The sequence below is a fragment of the Macaca thibetana genome, chromosome 5 (genome assembly GCF_024542745.1).
Source record: "Macaca thibetana thibetana isolate TM-01 chromosome 5, ASM2454274v1, whole genome shotgun sequence".
Lineage (NCBI taxonomy): Eukaryota > Metazoa > Chordata > Mammalia > Primates > Cercopithecidae > Macaca > Macaca thibetana.
The window spans coordinates 39,595,954-39,619,691 of record NC_065582.1 but is presented as its reverse complement, the minus strand read 5'-3'; the positions used below and the strand labels follow the sequence as shown (position 1 = coordinate 39,619,691).

Sequence of the window (23,738 nt, the reverse complement as noted above, 5' to 3'; positions counted from 1 at the left end):
CTCCTCTTTAATTTTATAAATGAGGAAAGCTGGCTTTTAAAAAGGTAGACAGTAGACCACTTCTAGTTGTAGTGTTTCTGACAGTCCAGAATTAGAGAACTATACTACCAAATAAATAGAGTGATACCTAGGCTTTTAAAATTTTGCGAGGATACATTCTGTGGTACCAAACTTCCTTGTGTCATTCCTTGTTTCACTATGTCAGTCATTCATGAGCTTGGGGGTCATTCAGCATCAATTTTTGTTTTTGTTTTTTCATCTCTGCCAAATTTGATGGTTTCTGTATTCTGTTGGACTGGCCCTATTTCAGGCTGGTGATACCACTGGGAAGTCCTTAATTATAGATAGTGTCCTGTTACGTTATCTGTGCTAGTGCTCTCCCTCATTCCTGTGTGGTTAAGGTTAAATACAATAGGCATTTGTATATCATCTGTATTTTACATCTTTCTTAAATTTAGCTTTAGTTTCATAATATTTCTTTGATGTCAGTTGTCATTTTGAAAGCTGAGCCACGGAAACTAAATATGTTCTAGGTTATAAAGTTAATACACATAACAATAATATTTGTTGAGCCACTTACTCTGTATGTACAGGCATTGTACTCAGTGCTTCATGGGTATGTTATACATTGATTTAAGCTACTTGGGTCATTGGTAGTTTTTGTTGATGGTGATCAGGGCCTGCAATAGTTAGAAGTTGGTGAGAGCTATTGATTTCTTCCCTCTTGATCTCGAGTTACTTAACCTTCTGCAAAGTAGGGATAATAATGGCTATTTGATAAGGTTTTGTGAGGATTAAATGCGTTAATATATGTCATGCAGTTGGGAGTGTGCCTGTCACATGGTAATATGTTTCCACTGCTATCTTTGTTGTTGTTGTTAATAATAATATTACACCAACACCATTATGTAGTAAAATTTTACAATGATTTTACAATGAGCAAGTCTCAGACCTAATTCTGCCACAGATACGTTTATTAGGAGGCAAAGATTTTTTTTTTTAAAATCAGTTATTTAACTTGTGTTGTAATCTTAATGAAGTCCCAACTCTGTGCTTTTAGACTTCCGATAACATCTTGCGTTAAAGGCCCATTCAGAATCCATGGAATTCAGTTTACTTGATTTTAGTGAAGTAACTAAATCCTCGATTAATAGTTAGATACAGGATTGGTTCCAATTCGTAAACCTTGAATGTAGTTCTGCAGTTCTAGGTTGTTGGCTCTTGCTGCTCATATAAAGGAGTAGCAATGCATTTAAGATGTTTCTAATAATCCACACACACCTTTCAGCAGTCGAATACTTTTAACATCCACAATGCTAATTAGGCAAAAGTTGCTCCCTTTGTGTAAGGTTTTGATTAGAGTCTTTCAAATGCTAACTAGCCTCCCCTTGGGTGTATTTTCCTGATTAGTGTACTTCACTTGTCAGTTTACTGCCCCTCGGGTATAGACTAAAATTAATCCACATTTTAAACTTCCTGCATAAATTGAAGTATTTTAGAGTAAACTACTACAGACAGTATGTTATCTAATTTAACCCTTATAACAAGCCTATGATGCAAATTTTATTCTTATCCCAATTTCATTAGGAAAAAATAAATCAGGCTTACAGCCAAGGCCCCCTGGTTAACAAATGTCAAATCCATAGTTCATTCAAAATCTACACAACTTCAAAACCCATGTTTTTCATCATTCAAATTAGAAGTGATTACTTTAGTTATAATTACTTCTGGTATTGTAAATATTATTTTATTTGGTGATGTATGGAAAGAGCAGTTATTGTTTAAAGCTATTCAGCCAGGCACGGTGGTTCACGCCTGTAATCCCGGCATTTTGGGAGGTTGAGGCGAGCGGATTACCTGAGATCAGAAGTTCGAGACCAGCCTGGCCAACATGGTGAAACCCCATCTCTACTAAAAATACAGAAAATTAGCCGGGCGTGGTGGTGGGCGCCTGTAGTCCCAGCTACAGGCCAGAGGCTGAGACAGGAGAATCACTTGAACCTGGGAGGCAGAGGTTGCAGTGAGCCAATATCGCGCCACTGCACTTCAGCCTGGGCGACAGAGCGAGACTCCATCTCAAAACAAACAAACAAACAAAACTATTTTCCTCATTTTTGATGTTCCATACTTTGAAAAGATGGAACATAATTCAGGAGGGGGTTCATAAGTTAAGAGTCCCATGCCCTTTTAAAATAAGGCAATCAAGAAGTTGGAGAGCATAATAAAATTATAGTCTTTGCCTATCAGTACTACCAATTTTAAAAGATAGTTGCACATGTATAGATTAGGCTGTGGATGTTTGTGTGTATCAAGTTAGGGCATTGGAATGTCTGTACTTAATTAGCTCCATCTGGAACAATGAGGTGACGTCCTAAAATGTGTAGCCTTGGCGGGGCATGGTGGCTCATGCCTGTAATCCCAGCACTTTGGGAGGCTGAGGCGGGTGTGCTGCGTGAGGTCAGGAGTTTGACACCAGCCCGGCCAACATAGTGAAACCCCTTCTCTACTAAAAATACAAAAGATTATCTGAGCATGGTGGTGGGCACCTGTAATCCCAGCTACTTGGGAGGCTGAGGCAAGAGAATCACTTGAATCTGGGAGGCAGAGGTTGCAGTGAGCCCAGATCGCGCCATTGCACTCCAGCCTGGGCAACAGGAGCGAAACTCTGTCTCGGGGGTTGGGGGGGGGGGGTTGCGGGGGGAAGATGTGTAGCCTGGCTGAAGGTAAACTCAGGTGTACTTTTGGGACAACTGCTTTGTATGTTAAATTGTTTAACAGTAATAGAGAAATTATCAGGTAATAGTTCTGGTCAGTAAACAATTACATCTAAATCTCATTTTGGTCATTATTAAAACCAGATTTAGTTAATGCACTTTTGTTCTTTTCTAGAATGCCGTGTCCTGAAGTCATCTTATTCTCGATCCTCAGCTGTTAAGTATTCTGGATCCAAAAGCCCTGGGCCCTCTCGACGCAGCAAATCACCAGCTTCAGGTAGTTAGTGGAAAAGGAATAGATGGTCATAGCAGGAACAGATCATTTTCCTTCTGTTTTCTCTAATTTTTATGAATTAGTAATCTTTGCTGGGGTCGTATGCAGCCAAGTTCCAGAAAAACAGAGATGACATGACTTTTAAAACCAAAAGTTAAGTCTGTTTCCCCAAGTTATAATAATTCTCCTAAGAGACTTGTATAGTTTTGTTCTGACACATTTTTCTTGGGAACAGCTTGATGATCTAGATTCTGCTGGTATTTACATAGAAGTGTTTCACATTTGGACCTCTGTATACTGCATTTTGAATTTTGTGCCCTATGATTGTGGATAATTATTTTCTTAACATTATCTCTTTTTTAAAAATCACATGCACACACTCTACCCAGAAATGTATTTACTTGATATATTTCCACTGGCTTCTCCCTCATCAAATGGTACATTCATAGCAGTGATTATTGTTGAAAAGTAGTATTTTACTTATTTAAGAGTCAGACTTACCTGTAATAAAGTTTCTTGCAAGTCTTAAGCCTATAAATTAGTCATAATTTTTACGGGGCATTTTTAAACATTAAAAACATACATAAATATCTTCATATATTGATTTTATGGGTTTGTTTGTAATAATTAAGAATAAGTCTGTTGATATCATTTCCCCTTAAGGAAAGAATTGTGAAAAAACCATGATTTTACAGGTGGTGAATCTAGAACATGTGAAAGTTGTATCAATAACAGTAGCCTCGAGCATTAGACTTCATAAAAGACCAAGTTTTTCAGACATTCCACTATTCGCCCTTTCCCCTCTCAGCACCCCCTGACTTTCTGTAGAGCAGGTTGTTTTACTCTTTCTGAACACACATTTAGAGCTGCTGAATAACCACTCTCCTTACTGTCTTCTGCTCTGTGTATACTGCATGTGTACAGTAAAGCGGGGTGGCCACTACTCCAGTGCCTATTCTACAGCCAAATCCCCAGGTGAGCCATGACTATTGTGGCTTTGTTGCTCTGCTGGGTTTTTGTTTTTGTTTTTTGCCACTTTTCTGTTTCCTTTTGCTCCATTTCCATGAATGTATCTGGCTTATTCCAGTGCACATCTGTGTGGTATGAAATGCTTTGCATTGCACAAGACACTTTAGCCTCCTCTATTCATTAAGAGAGCCGGTTATTATCAGAAGATTACCAAGTGCCTGTCTGTATAGTCAGGAATACAAAGCGATTGAGGAGGCACATTGCTGCAAGGGGTCCATCTTCTAGTTAATTTGGAGAAATGTTCTGTTACTGAAAAAGGCTAAAGTTTGTTGGTACTATGAAAATAGCCATAGAAGAAATTTTGGTCTTCTGTGCTCACCCCCTCCCCACCCTGGGGTTAACAGTTTAGGAATCACTGAAATCTTAGAAGTACTTCATAATAGCATATGCCAGCGTAGGATTATGAAGTGTTTCTTACATATACAGAGAGGCAACACTGCAATATTTCTAGTTGTCAAATATTTATTTTCCTAGAGTTATAGACTCAGCCTTTTCTCTCTAAAAATGTGACAGTTAACAATATGTGTATTTTTATCTGAAAATACCTCTGTTATTAACCTTATTTCAAATTGTATCATGCTTTCTGTAAAATATCTTAAAACTGAGAAAGCTTAATATAGAGATGAGACTTGCATAAATACACTGACCTGGGTTAATCAAAGGGTAGATGTAGTTTTGGTGATAGCTTTACAGATGCTTGTAACATCAGTAAAAATAATTAAATAACTGGGCATGGAGGTACCACCTGTGGTCCCATCTTCTCGGAGGCTGAGGCAGGAGGATCTCTCGAGGCCAGGAGTTTGAGGCTGTAATGAGCTGTGATGATAGTGCCTGTGAATAGCCACTGCACTCTAGCCTTGGCAATGTAGCAAGGCCCTGTCTCTTTTAAAAAAAATTTTAATAAAAGGGAGAGTGGTTCAAGAATCGAGTATGATTAATTCAATTTTGTCCCCCTAAGGTCCAAAGAGAAAAATTAGCATATTGAACTAAAAACATGTCTCATAGCCATATTTGTCCTGCACACTAGTAGCTCCAGAAGATAGCCTAATAAATGTATACCTAACTCTTACCTTGAATTTATAATACTTAGAAACTGATGAAGGAAAATCATAGCATTCTAGTACACACAATTTTCAATTAAGTCCAAATTTGGATTTGAGTTAATAGAGTAAGCCTCAAACTCATCAAGTAAAAGTTGTAAGATTTTAAAACCACATTTTAGAGAGAAAATGATCTTTTTTATAAGAGATTAATTCAAAGTATGTTCGACACTTCAGCTATAGAAAACCAAAAGCCTGAGTCAATCACTGGGATTTGAGTGAATCTGAAGAAAGCTACTATATTTATCTGCATAATGCTTATCTGTATAGTGCTATATAGTTCTTTCCACTTTCTACCACCATGAAGGACAGAATTTTGTCTTATTAAAAGCCATGGTACTCAGGAGTGTTTTTACAGATTACTTTAGCTATGGTGTGTCTGTTGCCATTTTTTAAATTCCATGGGACTAATGAAATTCAAACAGAGCTGGTAACTTTATGAACATAATATTGTACCTTTTCGGTCTTGGGACAGAGGTCCCAAGTGAAGTCTTGAGACTGCCTTGAGTGAAGTCTTCTGGTTGGCTAAATCCTTCAACAAAACTCTATCAGAATAGCTAAATAGTATGTAAAAAGCACATAGATATTAAGCTAGGTAACATAAATGGGTAAATGGTTACTGTCGCCCAGGCTGGAGTGCAGTGGTGTGATCTTGGCTCACTGCACCTCCGCCTCAGGGGTTCAAGCTATTCTCCTGCCTCAGCCTCCTGAGTAGCTGGGACTATAGGCATGAGCCACCACGCCTGGCTAATTTTTGTATTTTTAGTAGAGATAAGGTTTCACCATGTTGGCCAGGCTGGTCTCTAACTCCTGATATCAAGTGATCCACCAGCCTCAGCCTCCCAAAGTGCTGGGATTATAGATGTGAGCCACTGTGCCTGGCCATTATTTTAGAATTTTAGCTTCTGAATCTTTCTTGGTCTGCCAAGATAAAAAGTATTCAAAGAAAACAAACAAAAAAAACCCCCAAGTTTATTTCTTTCCTTAGAGTTGAGGGGAGGGGGATAAAATTTCAGGAGTGAAAATCCAGGGGTGTAGCGGAAGAGTGGAAGCATGAGGCAGGTGCTGGCTGGTGGTGGCACATCTTCCGCTTGCGGCAGCAACGGAAGTTGCAGGGGGAGAGGGCATGACGTGGTGCTGTCCAGGGTCCCCATTAGCCTCTCCGGAACTGGAGAAATGTGCAAATAAGTGAAATTAAGAACAACTCATTCAAGCACATTGTTTAGAACCTTCCAAATGCTGTAAAAACTTAGAGGACTATATGTGATTAGTATCTCTCTAGGATGAGTTATTTTGGTGAAAATATAGACATGTAGTTATTGACATCAGTTAAATCCCTGGCAGTGAGTTTTGTTAAGAAACTAGGCCTGGGCAGGGGGATGTATTTTAGGGAGACTGATCTACTGCAGAGATCGCTATCTGCCGAAACTGCTTTTTCTCCTTCACTCCCTTTCCTACAATCATTCCAAGGTAGCATTTGCTATCAGTGTGGGATTGGAATACCAGTGAACACTAACAGTGCGTACTGATTAGAAGCTGGTGACCTGTGCAGATTGCTGTGTGAGAGGGAGAAAATACCAGGAAAAAAAAAAAAAAGAAAAAAAGGAAAATTTAGTTTCAGCTCACGGCAAGCTTACTAGTTTATTGCCGGCCATAATCTCTATTTTGTGTGAATTCCATTGAAAAAGATTTTTTTAAACACTATTTTTTAGCGCAGTTTTAGGTTCACAGCCAAAGTTACATATTTCCTGTGTACTTCCTTGCCCGCAGACTTGCGTAACTTCTTCTATTATCCACATCCCCAATTACAGTGCTGCATTTTTTACAGTTGATGAACCTGCATTGAAATCCCCTTAGCACCCGAGAGCCATAGTTTACATTGAGGTTCATTCTTGGTGTTGTATGTTTTCTGGGTTTGGACAAGTTTGTAATGACATATATTCGCCATTACAGTATCATACAGTTTCACTGCCCTAAAAACCCTTTGTGCTCTACCTTTTAAAGAAGTTTTTTAGAAGAAATAACATTAATTGAAATTTAACTTTATTGAGAAATAACCAGGGCTGTTGAATACTCTTAAATATTTTTAATTGTACAGTTAATTGTGTTACACTTGTATTCTAAGTACCCACATGTATTTGTTAATAAAATCTGGATCACTGACCGTTATTTTTGAATGAGGGTTTTGAGTCAGAAAAATTAAAGTTTTGGAAACTTAAAAATAACTGAAAAAAGTTCTCATTTTTACTGAAATTTTAAAATGAGCAGTACAATAAATATGACTTTATAAACCAAGATGTTCCTGTTTACAGGTGATTCTTGTAATCATTAGTATTCATTGATCCACACTTTCTGCCTCTGCTCAAGGACTGGTACTCATTTTTTTTGAGTCACCTATTCAGGACCTTTACCTGTGCTTTTGTTTTTTTATACTTATTAGCGTGATTTAAAATAATAGTTGTCGCTGTCTCATGTTTTTTTTTTTAAAAAAAAGAATAAAAAGCAAGTGAGCATCTCTTTTCTTTCCAAAAAGATGAATGACACTTTTCATCTACTTTGGGCAAAAACTTTGAAGATTTATAATAAAACGGATTATAAATACTCTATTTAGAGGAGGAAAACATATATCAATACTAGATGTTAACTACTAGCTTTGTGAAATTACTGCAGAAATAGATTCTAATGATACAATCAGGCATAAGCAAAAGTCATACTGAAATGTTTGACCAGAATTCTGTAGTATAGAATCTGCAAACGAACCTTTCCTGGAGGAGAGGTTTCAAAATTTTCAAAAACTGAACACTTTTTTCGGTTATTTTTTAAATTTCCAAATTTAATTTTCTGGGGGAAAGGTTCATTTACAGATTCTATACTACATAATTCTAGCATAGGATCTAAATCGAGCTTTCAGCCAAAGAAGTGTATGGAGGTTTAGAGCAGATGTATAGAAAACTACCAAGATTTGTGGACAAATGGGGGAGGATAAGCTGTGTAGAAAAGAAAATGGAAGGAATTAGAAATAAGTGGTCTAGATAAAAAAGGTTGAAGAATGTTTTTCACAGACTTTGAGCAAATAAGGAGGAATTACAGGGAAAACTACCAGTAGATTTTCCCTTTTCATTAAGAAAATACTCAGAAAATGTGTTTGTATTATGGTGTAATTGATTTGGGAGAGCCACACAAACTTCTTGGTTATCCAAACTTCTTGGTTATGTTGGTATGCACCAAGATAGTGGATATTGAACAGCCTTCATAGTAAACCATTACAAATATAACAGCTATCTCTACCTTTGCTGGCAGGCAGGATACATGGAAAAGTTCTCGTTCACATCACTAATTCCATAATGTCTTCTGTATTTATTTATATAGCTGTTGGAAAACTACTATTGAAAATAGTTCTAGTTTCACTCTTTGATTTTTTTTTTTTGTCTGTAATGCAATAAGATACATTCTTTTTGCTTTTTGCTGATTTGCCGTCTGCTTTGAGCTGAAAATGAGACCTATATTGTGCATGCACCTAGTGTATTTATACAGTCTGGTTATTGTGGGTTTTAATGGGACTTCTGTCTTCTTTGTTGTCTCATGGGCAGTTAATGGAACTCCCAGCAGCCAACTTTCTACTCCTAAATCTACGAAATCCTCCAGTTCCTCTCCAACTAGTCCAGGAAGTTTCAGAGGATTAAAGGTATGAAATAGGATATGTGGCATATTTGTGTGATTTTGTTATTTTGAGTTTCATAGTTTAGCAGTTTAATTTGTTTAGGGGCTTGGGTACAGTAACAAATTAAAAAGAGTTTAGGATTTGGAACCTGGTAGATTTGACTTCGAATCCTGTGTACTGCGGTCATTTTGACCAACTCACTTAACTCCTCTGAGCTGAAGTGTTTCTTATCTCTAAAATGGGAACATGGGGTTATAGTGTTCTTATTTTAGAGATGAACATAATGTGGTAAAGTATAATAAATAGTAGTTTTCCAATTATTATCAAAATGATTTGCAGCGGTAAAGCCTTGGATAACATCATGATTCTTTAAAAAATCTTCTTTTGAGTCATGACTTTAATATTGCTAACATAATTTGAGTTTGTCAAAAGCCTAAAATGAAGTGAAATACTAGCATAATGTTTATACTCACAAGTGATAACACAAGGAAAATATGGTCATCTTTAGTGAGGAACTTAGACACAATCTTAGCTATTGACTATGATGTCCTAAAAATATAAGCAGTAACAATATGATTAGCAGTTGGTTTAATAGACAGTTATCTAGTAGAGATGAGCAAAACCAATTGTGCAAAATTTCAACAAGTTTTATTTGATTTAGTAGTTCCTAATAATTTAAATTTAGAAGAGAAAATTTGCCTGGTAAAATAACAGTAAATAATTAGAGCTGAAGGTGGAATTTCTAGCCAGACGTGATGGCTCACGCCTGTAATCCCAGCACTTCGGGAGGCTGAGGCAGGTGGATCACTTGAGGTCAGGAGTTCAAGATCAGCCTGGCCAACATGGTGAAACCCCGACTCTACTAAAAATACAAAAATTAGCCAGGCATGGTGGTACAAACCTGTAATCCCAGCTACTCGGCAGGCCTAGGTGGGAGAATCACTTGGATCCAGGAGGCGGAGGTTGCAGTGAGCTGAGATCGCGCCACTGCACTCCAGCCTGGGTGACAAAGTGAGACTGTGCCTCAAAAAAAAAAAAAAAAAAAAAAAATTTCCTTTGTAGAAACAAAGGGTTGTCTACATGGTAATGAATTCTGAGAATACTGATGTATACGCAGTGTCATGTATGTGTATACATAAATTAACTTTAATTCCCTTTATGTGTTTCTATATGAGATGTATTATTAGGAATGTGTTTTCCAAAGTTGGTTCCCGAAACACTTCAAATATAGTGCTAGAGGATTTCTTTAAAGATGTAGAAGAGTATTTTTTTATTAGTAAACTTAATGGTTAGAACCCCACCACCCTTGTGTGAGTGAGGAATGGGAACCTGCCAAGCCCAGCCTCTCTGACACCTTCAGAGCAGCGTGTGAGGTCTGTGCTTCCCCACTTCTCAGAAGGTTTTGTTCTCCAGTTGACTGTAAGGTTTGCTTGTCTTGCCTTGAGAATGTTGTGTGTCCCTCAGAGTGGACTTGTATAATGTTTAAGTACCTGAGAATAAAAAGAGGAATTCTGGAAAAGGACAGAGCATCTGTTTTTGTGCCTGCTTGCTTATCCTTGGCAGAATTTGGGCTGAGACTGGTAGGACGTTTGGAAGTAGGGAGTATCTAGCTCTCACCTACCTGTAATCACTGAAAGTTCTTTATATTTATCGAAAGAAGCAGGCATTTTTCTGAAGTGCTACTTAAGTCAGTTCATAATGTGATTTCAGTGGACTTTTAAATTGTCAATTCCCAGAAAAGTTATATAAATTAAAAATTACTAGTAAGCTAATTATTTTCAGATTTTTCTCCTATTTTCCCTGGAACAGATTGGAAGTACGTTGTTATTAATAGAGGTAATTTTCAAGAGAACTAAAATAAAAATAAGTTGATTTAGCTCTTTTCAGGTTTGTTGTTTCATCATTTGTTAAAGCAAAAGCAAGTGGCTCCTAGAGCTGGTTAATTGTTCTAGGGCAGATCTAGGATAACCTTTCCAGTGAGCCACATGCCAAGGTCATTCATATTTCTCTCCCAGGCCATTGCCCCAGGCAGGGCTGAGATCCTTGACCTAGGGCCGCTTTGGGGGATCAGATGGGACACTTTAGTGCCTGCTTACTTTGGGTCTTGGTCACTTCCCCATTTTTTGTTACCCATTGGTAACCCCAGCTCCCATCTTCCTAGTCCATCTTCAACTCTAAACCCAATATCGTCATTTTCTGTTTTTGCCACTAGGCTAGTTGGTGCTGCTTATTAGTAATTACAACTATAGCTTCAGGACAGGACAGCTAACCATTTCAAGGAAATACATGTTAATATTCTGTGCACACACCTCCTACTTCACAGATGCACGCATACTTGTGCAGGATCACTCCCATTTGTGAAGATTAATGGAATTTTAAAGACATAATAAATTGTGTTATTGCTGAGACATTAAGTAAAATTGTTCCTTCTATGCTAGGTGTATCGTAACTATTATAGTAACCCCAGCATTTAGCACACAGTAAATGCTCAAGGATTACTTATTCACACCAAGAGGAATGAAGACTAATTTGTTCATTAAGGGAAATGTTGATTACTGGTCAAGATTGAAGATAAGATTATAAGTAAGAAAAAGAACAGTCATCTTTCCAGAACCACCCCCTGTTCTCCACTGTGCCTGAGGCCTGTGGGCTTTGCTAACAGCTGTGATACCTCCTCTGGGTTTTCTTTTTCTTATTTGTGAAACAAGGACTTTTGATTTTAAATGAGCTCTAAAATGCTAGGAATATAGTTCTGTTAACTTGCGGAAAAACCTAACTAAAAGGCTAGGAAGTGTATTTTTTGCCCTTTTACTTCAATGCTGATGTAAAACCACCGAATTTTACATTAAACAGGAGTAACTAATGTCTCTGCCACACTGATTCAGCTTTTAGGCCACAATCCCAAAGCTCTCTAACTACTGCCTATTCTCATGGGTCCTGCCTTATGGAAATTTCATCTCATTACAGTTCCCATAATCTGTAGTATATATTGTCATTGGGATGAAAACCTGCTTTTTAAATAATGCAATTTAGTCAGGTTACTTTACTGTACCAAATACCCTAATTTTGATGTCATTGCAAGGCACCAACTTATTTTTTTCTATTCAATGGCATGACAGATGAGGAATTACAGATAATTACCGTGTGTTAGCACTATGCGTTTCCCTTCCCTTCATTTAAAATCACTTATTAAGATCAGTTAAGAGGGAATGTCTGAGAATGGAGGATTGTTTTTCATGGGCAGGAACTCGTTACCACTATTTATCCTAGTTAGATGCTTTAATGGCCTTGGGGGATAGATAATCTTTTTCCAGAGAATCAGAGAATTGATAAAAGCAAGCAGACCGAGCCAGGACAGCATGTGCAGGAGCTGACAGTCTCTCTAGCTGCCAGGACACAGCTTTTGGCATTGCTGGTTTTTTTACTATCTGGATTTTATTCACTGGGGAACTAAATAAGGTTAAGGGTAAGCAGAATTTGATGTTCTGTCACAGTGTTTCCCTCTTTGTATCCATGTCTGGGAATTATTTTAATATTTTGGTGGGGGCATTGAAAGAACTGAAAATGAAAATAGGATGATATGTTTAATCTCTGATCATGGATTGTTAGTGGCCCTTTGGTTTGCTCATTAAGAAAGATATAAAAAATAGACAATCTACCCTGCTCTCCACAAAAAGTACTCATAGTTTTCTTAGTACTCTTATGAGGAAGATGATTCTGCTAAGACTGTGTTCTTTGAGGGGCTGGACAAAAGCCAGTAGCAGAAGCAAAGCTTTCTTCAACTTGTGAATAATTTTTTTTGCAGGTGATCATGTAAGAAATAGGGTGGCGACCAAGTAATTAAGGTTCTAAACCTAAAACTGAAAGACATTAGGACAACTGAGAGTTAGTGGTATCTTGATTATATATTTGTTTTGTTCAAGTAGTGTTAAAGAAAAAACACTAATTATTCCAGATACTTGTTAAAGACTATAAGGGAGACTTTATTCAAAGAGTGGGGGTGGTCCCTGGCATGTGGTATAGAGACCACTGTAGTAGAGCCTTGCAGGGAGGAAAAGAGGAAATCCAGCTCCAGCAAGGAAAAGTGGGGATTTATAATGAAGGAGCAGGGTAGGAATCAGCAGATGGAAGAGTATTAGAGGAACCATCCAGCCTAAGAGGCTTCCGGCTCAACTGACTTGATAGGCTTGCTGAAGGCAGGCTGGGCTGATCTGACATCAGAGTCAGACAGCAAGTACAGGGGATTTTCCCTAACCTGACTTAACAGGAATCTTGCTCAGACCTCAGCCTGGATTCTGCAGGGACAGGGAGGGAAACCCAAGGTTGGGCCTAGTCAAGCAGAGGACTCGGAGGAACCTGACTAAAGTTTTGGTCATAAAAGAGTTTTTGTCAGTAGTTACCTAAAACCATAGAGTGTAAAAACTGGAAGTAGTTTCAAACCTTGTTTAGTCTTCAAGATAGAGAAACTGACTTTTTTTTGTGTATTTTTGTTTGTTTGTTTGTTGTTTGTTTTTTGAGATGGAGTCTTGCTGTGTCGCCCAGGCTGGAGTGCAGTGGTGCGATCTTGGCTCACTGCAACCTCCGCCTTCCGGGTTCGAGTGATTCTCTTGTCTCAGCCTCCTGAGTAACACATTTGCTCCACATGAGAAAGGGTTGAGAGATTGGGAGGGGAATGGTGGGGAGGTGTGGGAAAAAGAGGGAGGAAATCCTGGGGCTAGGGAGGAGGCTGGGTGAATGGGGTGGAAAGACAGAGAAAAATACCTGGTGGCAACTTTTCCTGAGAGGCTTGGGGGAAAAGCATGTTAATAGGTATCTAATGGGAGTTTCTTGAAAGTAAAACTGTCTACACTGTGCCCATTATTTTCACCTAACCTCATAAAGCTTTAGTAAAATCACAGAGTTCACAATAACTTAGGGTTTTTGGTTTTCTTTGGAAGACAGTACTCAGTGGAGCTGAGTATTGTCAAGATTGGTATAGAATGGAATTAGCATAGTCCAGGTTCAGCAGATACATGGGTTACAGGGATGTGGGATGAGGTTCTGTGGTGGGCCTGTGATGAAGTCACACTGTGGGTATGGTGGCATAGCTGGGTGTTGAGCCCACGCTCATAAACACAACCAGCCCCAAGGACGCGGTGGGAAAGCAAGACCAGTCTTCTTAAATGATTGGAAACAACATGATCAGACCAAAAGTTGGTAAAATTAGTTATTAAAGGATAAGGCCACCCAGCAGGTCCCTGTTAGGCCTCTTCCCCAGAACCTAACTCCTAGGTATTATAACTTGGCTTTGCTTCTGTTTGAACTTAGGGAATCTGGCTTTCCTGATGGTCAGGGCTGTTCCCGGTGATGGTCACCTAGGGAGGAGGCATTTCTGCAGGCCACACACAGCCTCTCTCACCTCAGTGGCTCCAGGCTGCCTCCCACAGCCGGGAACATGGGGTGCCCAGGGACTTCTGAAGTAAGGACAGTTCACGCCAAGTTATACTATGCCTTTGTTACGAGGCTACAAAGCTCCTTGAGACTCTGGTTTATTTTCCTTTTGTCCTCTAATGCTTAAAGTTTTTTTGTGATTATTCCGAGCTATTCTAGTTAAGCTGAGGGTTATCAAGACAAAAGTCTTGGTCTACTTGGGCCAGATTATTAAGGTGGGAACGGTGCCCCCTGGTGTGCAGCTATACCAGGTTATTCTGGCAAGGCACGGTGACTCACGCCTTTAATCCCAGCACTTTGGGAGACCTGAGCTCCCTCCCTCCTTTGCTGCCTCCTCCATTTGGAAACGGACACAGGATGGTGATCAAAAGCATGTGAAATGTGACAGCCCTTTTAGAATTTGTCTGGCGGGGTTTCTGGTGGTACCAGAAGACTCCAAGCAGGTAAATCTATTAAAACATTTAGGGCCAGGTGTGGTGGCTCATGCCTGTGATCCCAGCACTTTGGGAGACCAGGGTGGTCGGATCGGGAGGCCAGGGTGGTCGGATCACGAGTTCAGGGGCTCAAGACCAGCCTGGCTAACATGGCGAAACCCCATCTCTACTAAAAATACAAAAATTAACCAGGCATGGTGGCGGGCGCCTGTAATCCCAGCTACTCGGGAGGCTGAGGCAGGAGAATCCCTTGAACCCGGGAGGCAGAGGTTGCAGTGAGCCGAGATCCTGCCACTTCACTCCGGCCTGGGCTACAGGGCAGGACTCCGACTTAAAATTAAAAATGGAAAAAAAGCACATGAAGTCCAAGTGCCTGGGTTTGATCTTGGCATGGTCACTTTTAAGCTGTTTTACGTTGGGCAAGTCACATCACCCCTATCTGTGAAAAAAGGGATTAATAGGACCTGCCGCACAGGATTGAGATTGATTAAATATGGAGAAAGCAGTTAGGATAGCCTTGTTATTCTTTCTTACCATAAACCTTGGCATTTCCAGGTTCCATTTTCACATAAAGGCAGTTTCACTTACAAAAAACTAACACGCAGTGGTGTACAAGGAGGAAAGAGAAAGTGAGAGAAGTCAGACTCCAGATTTTATTACCTCCTCTGCTTTTCTATCACCAGCTTTTCCTCTCAACTCTCCCTTCACCTCTGCTTTCCTGCCCTCTTCACATATTCCAACCCTATCAGTAATCTATAAATGACTCTGTTAGAAACAGGTTATCCCACCTGGGAGGCTGAGGTGGGAGAATTGCTTGAATTCAGGAGGCGGAGGTTGCAGTGAGCCGAGATCACACCACTGCACTCCAGCCTGAGCAACAGAGCGAGACTCTATCTCCAGGAAAAAGAAAAAAAAAAAAAAAAAAAAAAAAAAAAAAAAAGGTTTTTCCTGCAAGGCACGGTGGCTCACGCCTTTAATCCCAGCACTTTGGGAGGCCAAGGTGGGTGGATCACCCGAGGTCAGGAGTTTGAGACCAGCCTGGGCAAAATGGTGAAATCCTATCTCTACTAAAAATAAAAAGCTTTGCTGGGTGTGGTGGAATGTGCCCCTGCCCATAGTGCCAGCTACTTGGGAGGCTGAGGCAGGAGAATCACTTGAACCCAGGAGGCAGAGGTAGCAGTGAGCCGAGATCGCGCCATTGCACTCCAGCCTGGGTGACAAGAATGAGACTCTGTCTCAAAAAAAAAAAAAAAAAAAAAAAAAAAAAAAAAAAAAAAAAAAAAGGAAAAAGGTTATCCCAAAACTTAACAGCTTAAAACAAAAGTAAAAAATTGATTTTCTCACACAGCTCTGATGGGTCAGAAATTCAGGAGCAGCTTCACTGGGTGGTTCTGGCTCAAGATCTTTCATGAGGTTGCAGTCAAGATGCGTCCCAGGCCGGAGCTGCCTGAAGGCTTGGCTGGGAATGGAGGATCCCCCTCTGTGGTCACTCATTCACTTGCTGGCAAGCTGGTGCTGGCTGTTGGCAGGAGGCCTCGGTTACTCGCCATGTGGACTTCTCCATAAGTTGGCTTGAGTTTCCTCAGAACACTGCAGGTGGCTTTCCCCAGAACCCAGTGATAAGAAAGAGAGAGAGAGAGTGCCATACAGAAGCTGTCCATTCTGTGACTTAACCTTGGAAGCCAGACCCCGTATCTTCCATAATATCTTGGTGGTCACACACCAGCCCAACTCAGCATGGGGAGATTGATCACAAGGGCATGAAAAACAGGAGGTGGGGCTCACAAGGGCTATTGTGGAGTCTGGCAGTCACACCAGCCTTCTCTCCATTTTTGTCTCTTTATCAGCCACTCAGAATTTCTGCCCTGGGCTGCTCCGGCTTCCTCATCCTGTCCTTTCCAACCTTCCTGTCCATCCTCTTTTTTGAGGGCTGCCAGAGTCTCACCCCATCAATTTTATTGCTTTGTTCTCCTTCCAGTCCTTTTGTTCCTCAGACTGATGACTCCTTACTCATTCTTTTTCGTCCTCTTCAAATCCTAGAATCCCACCCCAGCGGACATCGTTTGCTTCTTTTAATGTGCTCGTCTTCCTGATTCTCCATTTTTCTGCTTGACCCCAGCCTATGATCTTCTGTTCCCTCTGTGCAAGTTCCTCGGAGTCTCTTCAATCTAGCTGATAACTTTTCCCATAGGAATATTTGCTATGCTTAAATCACAGCATTTTCTTTGGGACAGATAGGCAATAAAGAGTAGTAAATGTGTCATCAGCTGCCAGATGGATGAAGAAAGCATTTCCCTGAACTTTAATTCATCATTCATGTTCCAGTTTAAGACTTTTAAGGCAGTAGTAACTTAAGGCTTCAGAGTCACAGCACATCTGTGGACACTGAGGGATAAAATGTTTCGTGTTTTGATGCTGAAGTGTATGCCTGGAGGCTGTCTGCTGTGAGCATTCTTGCCGGTTGAAAGAAGGAAGAAAAAAGTACATGTGAAACATTATCCAACATCTTGAGATTATGAACTGTCTGATGTGCTGATATTTTATCTGATGATGTCTCCTGGGTCTGCTAGTGGTGAAAGATTTTCCAGATTTGTGAAGTGTGATGAAAGGGCTGGTAGTATCTCATCCTGATTGGCAGAGCTAAAATGTAACTCTTCGACCTTCTGAACTTGAACACTTCTTTTCGAAGCTGTGAAATGTAAATCCACAGTAGCTGCTGACCTTAGACATTTTTGCTTTTCCCGGGAGCTTTGGCTTTTCTTTTGTAATTAAGACTAGTTGATAACCTTCAGTACTAAGAAACTGACCACTTCTCATTACCCCAGAGATGGGTAGTGACTTCATCTTTCCATGTAATTGATTTTGTAGAATAAAAACCAAAAGAGGGGCTAAGCAGTTTTGAAGTGCCCTAACAAAATAAGTCATAACGCATCTCAGACTTTGAGGACAATGATTTGCACATTGTAGTTGCTAGTGAAATCTGGTGCATTTGGGAAGTAAATGGCTCACCTGGACTGAAGCCCATCTTTCTGAGGATGCAGGGAGGATTTACCAAGTAAATAAGTGTATAAATAGGATCAATTGTAAGAATTTCAGTTGAATGCAACCGGCACATGTGTTAAACTTAAATGCCCCATTATTCATAAAAGTGGGCCCAGAAATTCTTCTTGGTAGTGCATTATAGGTAATTGGAGGGAGTTAAAGACTTAGAGATTGTTGGCCGGGCGCGGTGGCTCAAGCCTGTAATCTCAGCACTTTGGGAGCCTGAGACGGGCGGATCACGAGGTCAAGAGATCGAGACCATCCTGGCTAACACGATGAAACCTCGTCTCTACTAAAAAAATACAAAAAACTAGCTGGGTGAGGTGATGGGCGCCTGTAGTCCCAGCTACTCGGGAGGCTGAGGCAGGAGAATGGCGTAAACCCGGGAGGCGGAGCTTGCAGTGAGCTGAGATCCGGCCACTGCACTCCAGCCTGGGTGACAGAGCGAGACTCCGTCTCAAAAAAAAAAAAAAAAAAAAAAAAAAAAAAAAAGACTTAGAGATTGTCATCGTGGCTGCTTGTAGTAGCCTCCATAGTTATAACTGAAGAGGCAGGCACCTGTCTCATCACTCTGGCATCCTAGAAATCAGTGAAACCTCACAGTGAAAGCATGCAGGTATTTTTAGCAAGTAGGCATAGTCACACCACCTGTCTGTTGGTCACAATCCAGTAAGAATCCGGTAAGCCAACACCTTACTCGAAGGGCTTACTCAGAGGGGTGCGATGAGATTCTCTGCTGGTTTTGACAGGCCATGTAGTCAGCTGTGGTGGTGTCTGTCTTTGGAAGAACAGGACAGCAGGAGTTGCGTTCCATGCTGCCCCTTTGATAGACTGTAGAGCTGTCTGTTGTATTAAACCATATTCATGTACAGACAGTGGATTCTGTTTACCATTGTTAACCAACCACAAGTCTCAAGTGCCACTGTTTTTGCCAAACAAAACCAAGTCTAACCATGCAGGCTGTGTTACCAGCCTCTGGGTGCTAATTCCGATTGTTTTCATATCTCATTACTCATACTGAAGTATTTCAAATTATCAGAAATCCAATATGAAAATAATAAAGGTTTCTGTTCTTGAACACATTCCTAATTCAGCATTTGTAATACTTTACACTGGATTTCATTCTCGTTAATGGAAACGATGTTCCTAATGTTTAAAAAACCCACAAAAATGCCAATGATACAAATCTATTTACAGGTACTATCTAGTGTATTTTTTTAATTCAGTATACTTCAGAATTATTTTTTAAAGAAAAAATTTACCTTAAATTCTGTGTGAGGAAAGGCTGTGAATTTATCAATTTGTATGTCATGTGACTGAATTACAGGAATGTTACTATAATTATATAATCATAAAACATGTTCTAAATATACCATAGTGTATATTTTGATCAGCAAGTCTAGAATTGGGTGACTTCCTTTAGTTGGTTTAATAGGCTTGCAGGACTTTTCTCGTAATCTTAGAGGATAGGACAGTGTGAGAATTGCCAAGAAGCTTGGGCTCTGGAGTCAGGCCTGGGTTTGGATTCTGGTTCCACGTTTGCTGTGGTGATGGGCTAGTTACATACCCTCTCTGAGCTCTGATTTCTTCACAGGTCAATGGAGATGATGATCATGCCTAACTCATTCAATGCAAAATACTCACGTCATGACTTGGTACAAAGTAGGATTCAGTAAACCATATGGGTGTCCTGTTTCCTTTTCTTACAAAGGCAAGGTTGTTTGGCTATAGATGACTTGCAGTGGTTAGAGTGACAGAGTGAACTTATACAGATTATGGTAGCCGAACAGTTAATTAAAATTGCTGCCAGAAACTTCCTCCACTGATGTTCTCAACCTTGGCTGCATGTTGGATCATCTGCGGAGCTTTTAAAAAATCCTGCCGGGCGCGGTGGCTCAAGCCTGTAATCCCAGCACTTTGGGAGGCCGAGACGGGCGGATCACGAGGTCAGGAGATCGAGACCATCCTGGCTAACCCGGTGAAACCCCGTCTCTACTAAAAAAATACAAAAAACTAGCCGGGCGAGGTGGCGGGCGCCTGTAGTCTCAGCTACTCGGGAGGCTGAGGCAGGAAAATGGCGTGAACCCGGGAGGCGGAGCTTGCAGTGAGCTGAGATCCGGCCACTGCACTCCAGCCTGGGTGACAGAGCGAGACTCCGTCTCAAAAAAAAAAAAAAAAAAAAAAAAAAAAAAAAATATATATATATATATATATATATATATATATATATATAGGGAAAAACTTTCTCAAACCATGTTTTTGCTCTGCTCTCACACCAAAAAAACAATAAGCACAGAAGAAGACTTTTGTGACCAAATGTGGGGGATGAGTTTCATTCCACCATTAAGTGAGTAATCCGTTCTACAGCAGGTACCACGTGGGTGTCCTCCCAATTCAATTCTGACAATGTCTACCTGGAGAGAGCATCAGATCCCATGGGTTGAGGGCCCAGTCCCCAAAACTACCCCCTCCTTCAGACACCAGTGGCAAGTCTGGGCCTCTGGAACTTGTGAATGACCAGCTTCAAGTTGGAGTTCCCATGACCCCTCTTTGGGTTCGATTGATTTGCATTTCACTGAACACTTCACTGTACTCAGGGAAGTGTTTACCAATTTATTATAAAGGATATTATGTTACAAAGGATACAGATGAAGAGATGCATAGGGCAAGGTATGGGGGAAGGCGTGCACAGCTTCCATGGTCTCCCTGGGCATGCCATCCTCCAGAAACCTCCACATATGCAGCTATCCAGAAGCGTTCCCAACCCTGTCCTTTTGGATTTTTATGGAGGCTTCATTACATAGGCATGATTGACAACCCTGTAGAAATACGACTGGACAAAAAGGGATATGACCTAATCCCAGCAAAGTCGGTTTGTTCTGATTTTTCTTAGCCTCTTTGTAGAGCATTCCTCGCTTCAGGGTACGGGGCAGGACCTCTGGAATGAGAGTCTTATGACTGCAGTCAGATTTGAGTCCTGCCTTAGGCAGGTGAAAGGAGGGCAGGAGAAGGTCAGAGAGATTGTTTTCTGAGGCCTAAAGCATCCCAACATTATAACAAGGGCTGTGGGAGTTATGAGCCAGGAACATGGAGGAAAACCAATATAGCACAAGGGTAGCTAGCATTATACTCAAGTCAACAGTCATATGCGATAATGCAGTAAGGAATCACTCTTGCTACTTTTTTTTCGAGACTTGTCTATTTCAGAACAGAAAACAGTTTAGTGTAGTACTTAACATTTCTCCTTAAACTTCAGATTTGTAGAACTTGTGGTAATCTGCTTATCAAAGAAGTTTAACATAGGACCCTCTGACATAACTCCCTGGCTAAAAACGTAGAAAAGTGGAGTGTTGCTCTTCATCAGATGTCCGCAATCAGCCATGAATACCTTTAAATGATGCTAGCAGTTGAGAGCACTGTAAAGCGTCTTCTGCTCTGTTTTCAAGTCTTTTTAAAAGAGTTCTCAGCAGCCGGGAGGACACCCACCTGGTACCTGCTGTAGAACGGATTACTCAGTGGTGGAATGAAACTCAAAACTTTTAAAGTTTAACTCTTTTAAACTTTAAAAGAGTTACAGGCGGCTCACACCTCTAATCCCAGCACTTTGGGAGTCCAAGGCAGGTGGATCACTTGAGGTCAGGAGATCGAGACCAGCCTGGCTAAAATGGTGAAACCCTGTCTCTACCAAAAATATAAAAAAATCAGCCGGGCATGGTGGCGGGTGCTTGTAATCTCAGCTACTTGGGAGGCTGAGGCAGGAGAATCGCTTGAACCCAGGAGGCAGAGGTTGCAATAAGCCGAGATCATGCTCCTACACTCCAGCCTGGGTGACAAAGTGAGACTCCGTCTCAAAAAAAAAAAAAAAGTTTTTAGCAGAAGAGGATTCTTGCACATTTCCCTTCCTTGCTTATTAATAAAAATGGAGCCACTGCTGCCAGAGAAGTAGCAAGGTGGTGCAGGGGCACCAGATCCCAGAGAAGACACTCAGCAATATCTTCAAGGTTCTCTCCTGTCAGCCTCCCTCCTTGGCCGATCAGAATCAGGACCTCACTAGGAAATATATCCCCCGCCCCCTTGCCACTGTCAAACACAATGCTGTCTCTGAACCAATTGGTAATTATGAATGGTGTCCTGAAAAACTGTAAATGCTGCCATCCATTATGCTTTATGGAGAAGGACCTTGCTAGCATACAGCATCTAGGCACTTTTCTTTGTGCTGTCTCAGCATCATAGTTGCTGATGGAAGCAGGAATGCTCATTAGCATTTTAAGAGATTTTAATAGAAATTGTTAGTTTGACAATAGAAATGGGACAGGTTTAATCTTAAATGCCGTATTTGATCTTGCTGGTACTAATTTAATTCTTGCTTCATTAAGAGAGTAATTCATTTACAGGAGACAAGGGAATATACAAATTTTGCAAAGAAAATGATGAGAATTGTGCGAAGTCATAGCTTTATTTCTTGTGTTTTCATTGCTCTTTGTCTGCATGTTTCTCAGGGCACTGGGAATGCTTTGCCTTATATTTAACAATAGATGCTTCACATTTGCCAGCGATCTGTTCAGAGATCTTGCTGAATACCCAGCTTTTCTTCTACCTCTGGAAAGCCAGGCTTCATTAGTGGGAGGTCCGATGAACTGAATTCCTAGCTGAGCAATTCAAACGCAAGCTCAGATTTGTGCTGTAGCAAAATGGCTCCCTCTCACGGCTCTTCAGAGTCATTTGTAACCATCAGCACCTGTCCTGAAATGCAGAGGTTTCACTGACGGTTTTAAGTTTAGGTGCACCTGTCCCTCCTCATTAGATTGTAAACATCTGAGCAGTAATAACGATGTGTCTTAATCTTCTTATCCCTTAAAACAGCACAAGTCATTGCTGTAGATTTTACAGAGGAGTGAAGAGGGAGAAAGAAAATTGTCTCTGTGTCTAATTATGTTTCTCTGTTCAGCTGCACTATAATAAAATTATCCCTTTTATTTTTTCATGTTTTTTTCTTCTCTTTAGGAAAGGCATATTTTCAAATAAATGAGCATATTTGGTTAAGTAATTGGATAAGCCATCCCTGTTAACGCTACATAATTGTTTATTTGTTTTAATGCTTGAGGCTTAACACCTTTTAAAAAAAATACTAATTTGACAGCTTTGAAAAATGTCCTTAGCCTTACTGTTTGCTAAGAAGCTGCATTTCCTGGTATTTAGTGGAGACTTTGTTAGGTACACTTGAAAGTGGCCCTTTGCTTGGCCCCATGCCATGCTCGCTCTTGTGCTCTCTCGTTCTCTCTCTCTCTCTCTCTCTCTGTCTCTCTCTTTCTCTCTCTCTCTCCTTTTCCCTCCCTCCCCCCTCCCCCTCTCCCCCTGCCACAAGGCCCCCTTTTCCTTCTGAGGCTCAAGGCTTCAGCCCAGGTGCCACTGTCTTTTAGTCACTGGAGACCAGCCTTCCATCAGTTGTCCTGTTTCCTGGTCTCTTTCCCTGCTCAATGTCACCCACAAATCCCAACACATGCCAGATTTGTAAATGCTGAGCTGTACAGGGGATCTGGGTAGGGTGGGAGTGAAGGTTTAATCAAAATAAACATTGGGAACATTACAATGGTCCACAGGAACTCGAGTGATAAACACTTCGATTAGTTACTGATCCACGTGAAAATGTACATTGAAGTAGAAATGCCTGTGTTTCAGCCCCTCCCGATGTGATGAGTGTCCTTGACTCAGACAACACATCAGCTTGCGGTAACCCAGTGCTTACCCAGATTAGCTCAAGAACAGGACTTGTTGCAGGACCATTACCTGCTTCCAGGATATCTGAACGAGCAGGCTTCGGGGAGAGCAGGGACCCAGGTACAGGTCTTAGGACCTCAGCAGTTGGTGTGGGGACCTGCACTCTGCTCAAAGTCCTGAGGCCTGAGTACTGGGAGAGGAGGTGGTTCTCCTGCCCAGTGACCTTGCCTGACCCAGCTGCCTGTGGCCTGACCATGTGGGGCTGTGTTTCCCTGGGCTGTGAGATTAGACATGTGGGTCCACTGGTCACTGTCCACCATGCTTCCTGAGCATTGA

The 23,738-nt window shown here is 40.9% G+C and overlaps 3 protein-coding genes and 1 non-coding gene across 11 annotated transcripts in view; all 4 read left to right on the top strand.

Moving 5' to 3' along the window:
• The window catches only part of RPS3A (ribosomal protein S3A), a 1,130,248-nt gene that overhangs the window by 223,209 nt on the left and 883,301 nt on the right, over nucleotides 1-23,738 (top strand). The window lies entirely within an intron of this gene.
• MAB21L2 (mab-21 like 2) overlaps nucleotides 1-23,738 on the top strand; it is a 501,930-nt gene that overhangs the window by 118,365 nt on the left and 359,827 nt on the right. The gene's annotated exons all lie outside the window — the stretch shown is intronic.
• Nucleotides 1-23,738, top strand: part of DCLK2 (doublecortin like kinase 2) — a 179,300-nt gene that overhangs the window by 117,819 nt on the left and 37,743 nt on the right. For 3 of the 6 annotated variants that reach the window (XR_007725790.1, XM_050791171.1, XM_050791172.1), the window contains exons 4-6: nucleotides 2,890-2,991; nucleotides 3,913-3,963; nucleotides 8,708-8,802. Coding sequence is in view for 5 of the 6 variants with exons in the window: in XM_050791171.1 (XP_050647128.1) it covers nucleotides 2,890-2,991; nucleotides 3,913-3,963; nucleotides 8,708-8,802 (248 nt within the window). In the remaining variant the exon portion in view is untranslated. The remainder of the gene's footprint in view (nucleotides 1-2,889; nucleotides 2,992-3,912; nucleotides 3,964-8,707; nucleotides 8,803-23,738) is intronic. The other 3 variants (XM_050791174.1, XM_050791175.1, XM_050791176.1) reach the window with 2 other exon arrangements.
• On the top strand, nucleotides 14,586-14,648 carry LOC126955843 (U7 small nuclear RNA). Its single transcript, XR_007726130.1, has one exon. It is a non-coding gene; the product is annotated as a U7 small nuclear RNA (small nuclear RNA).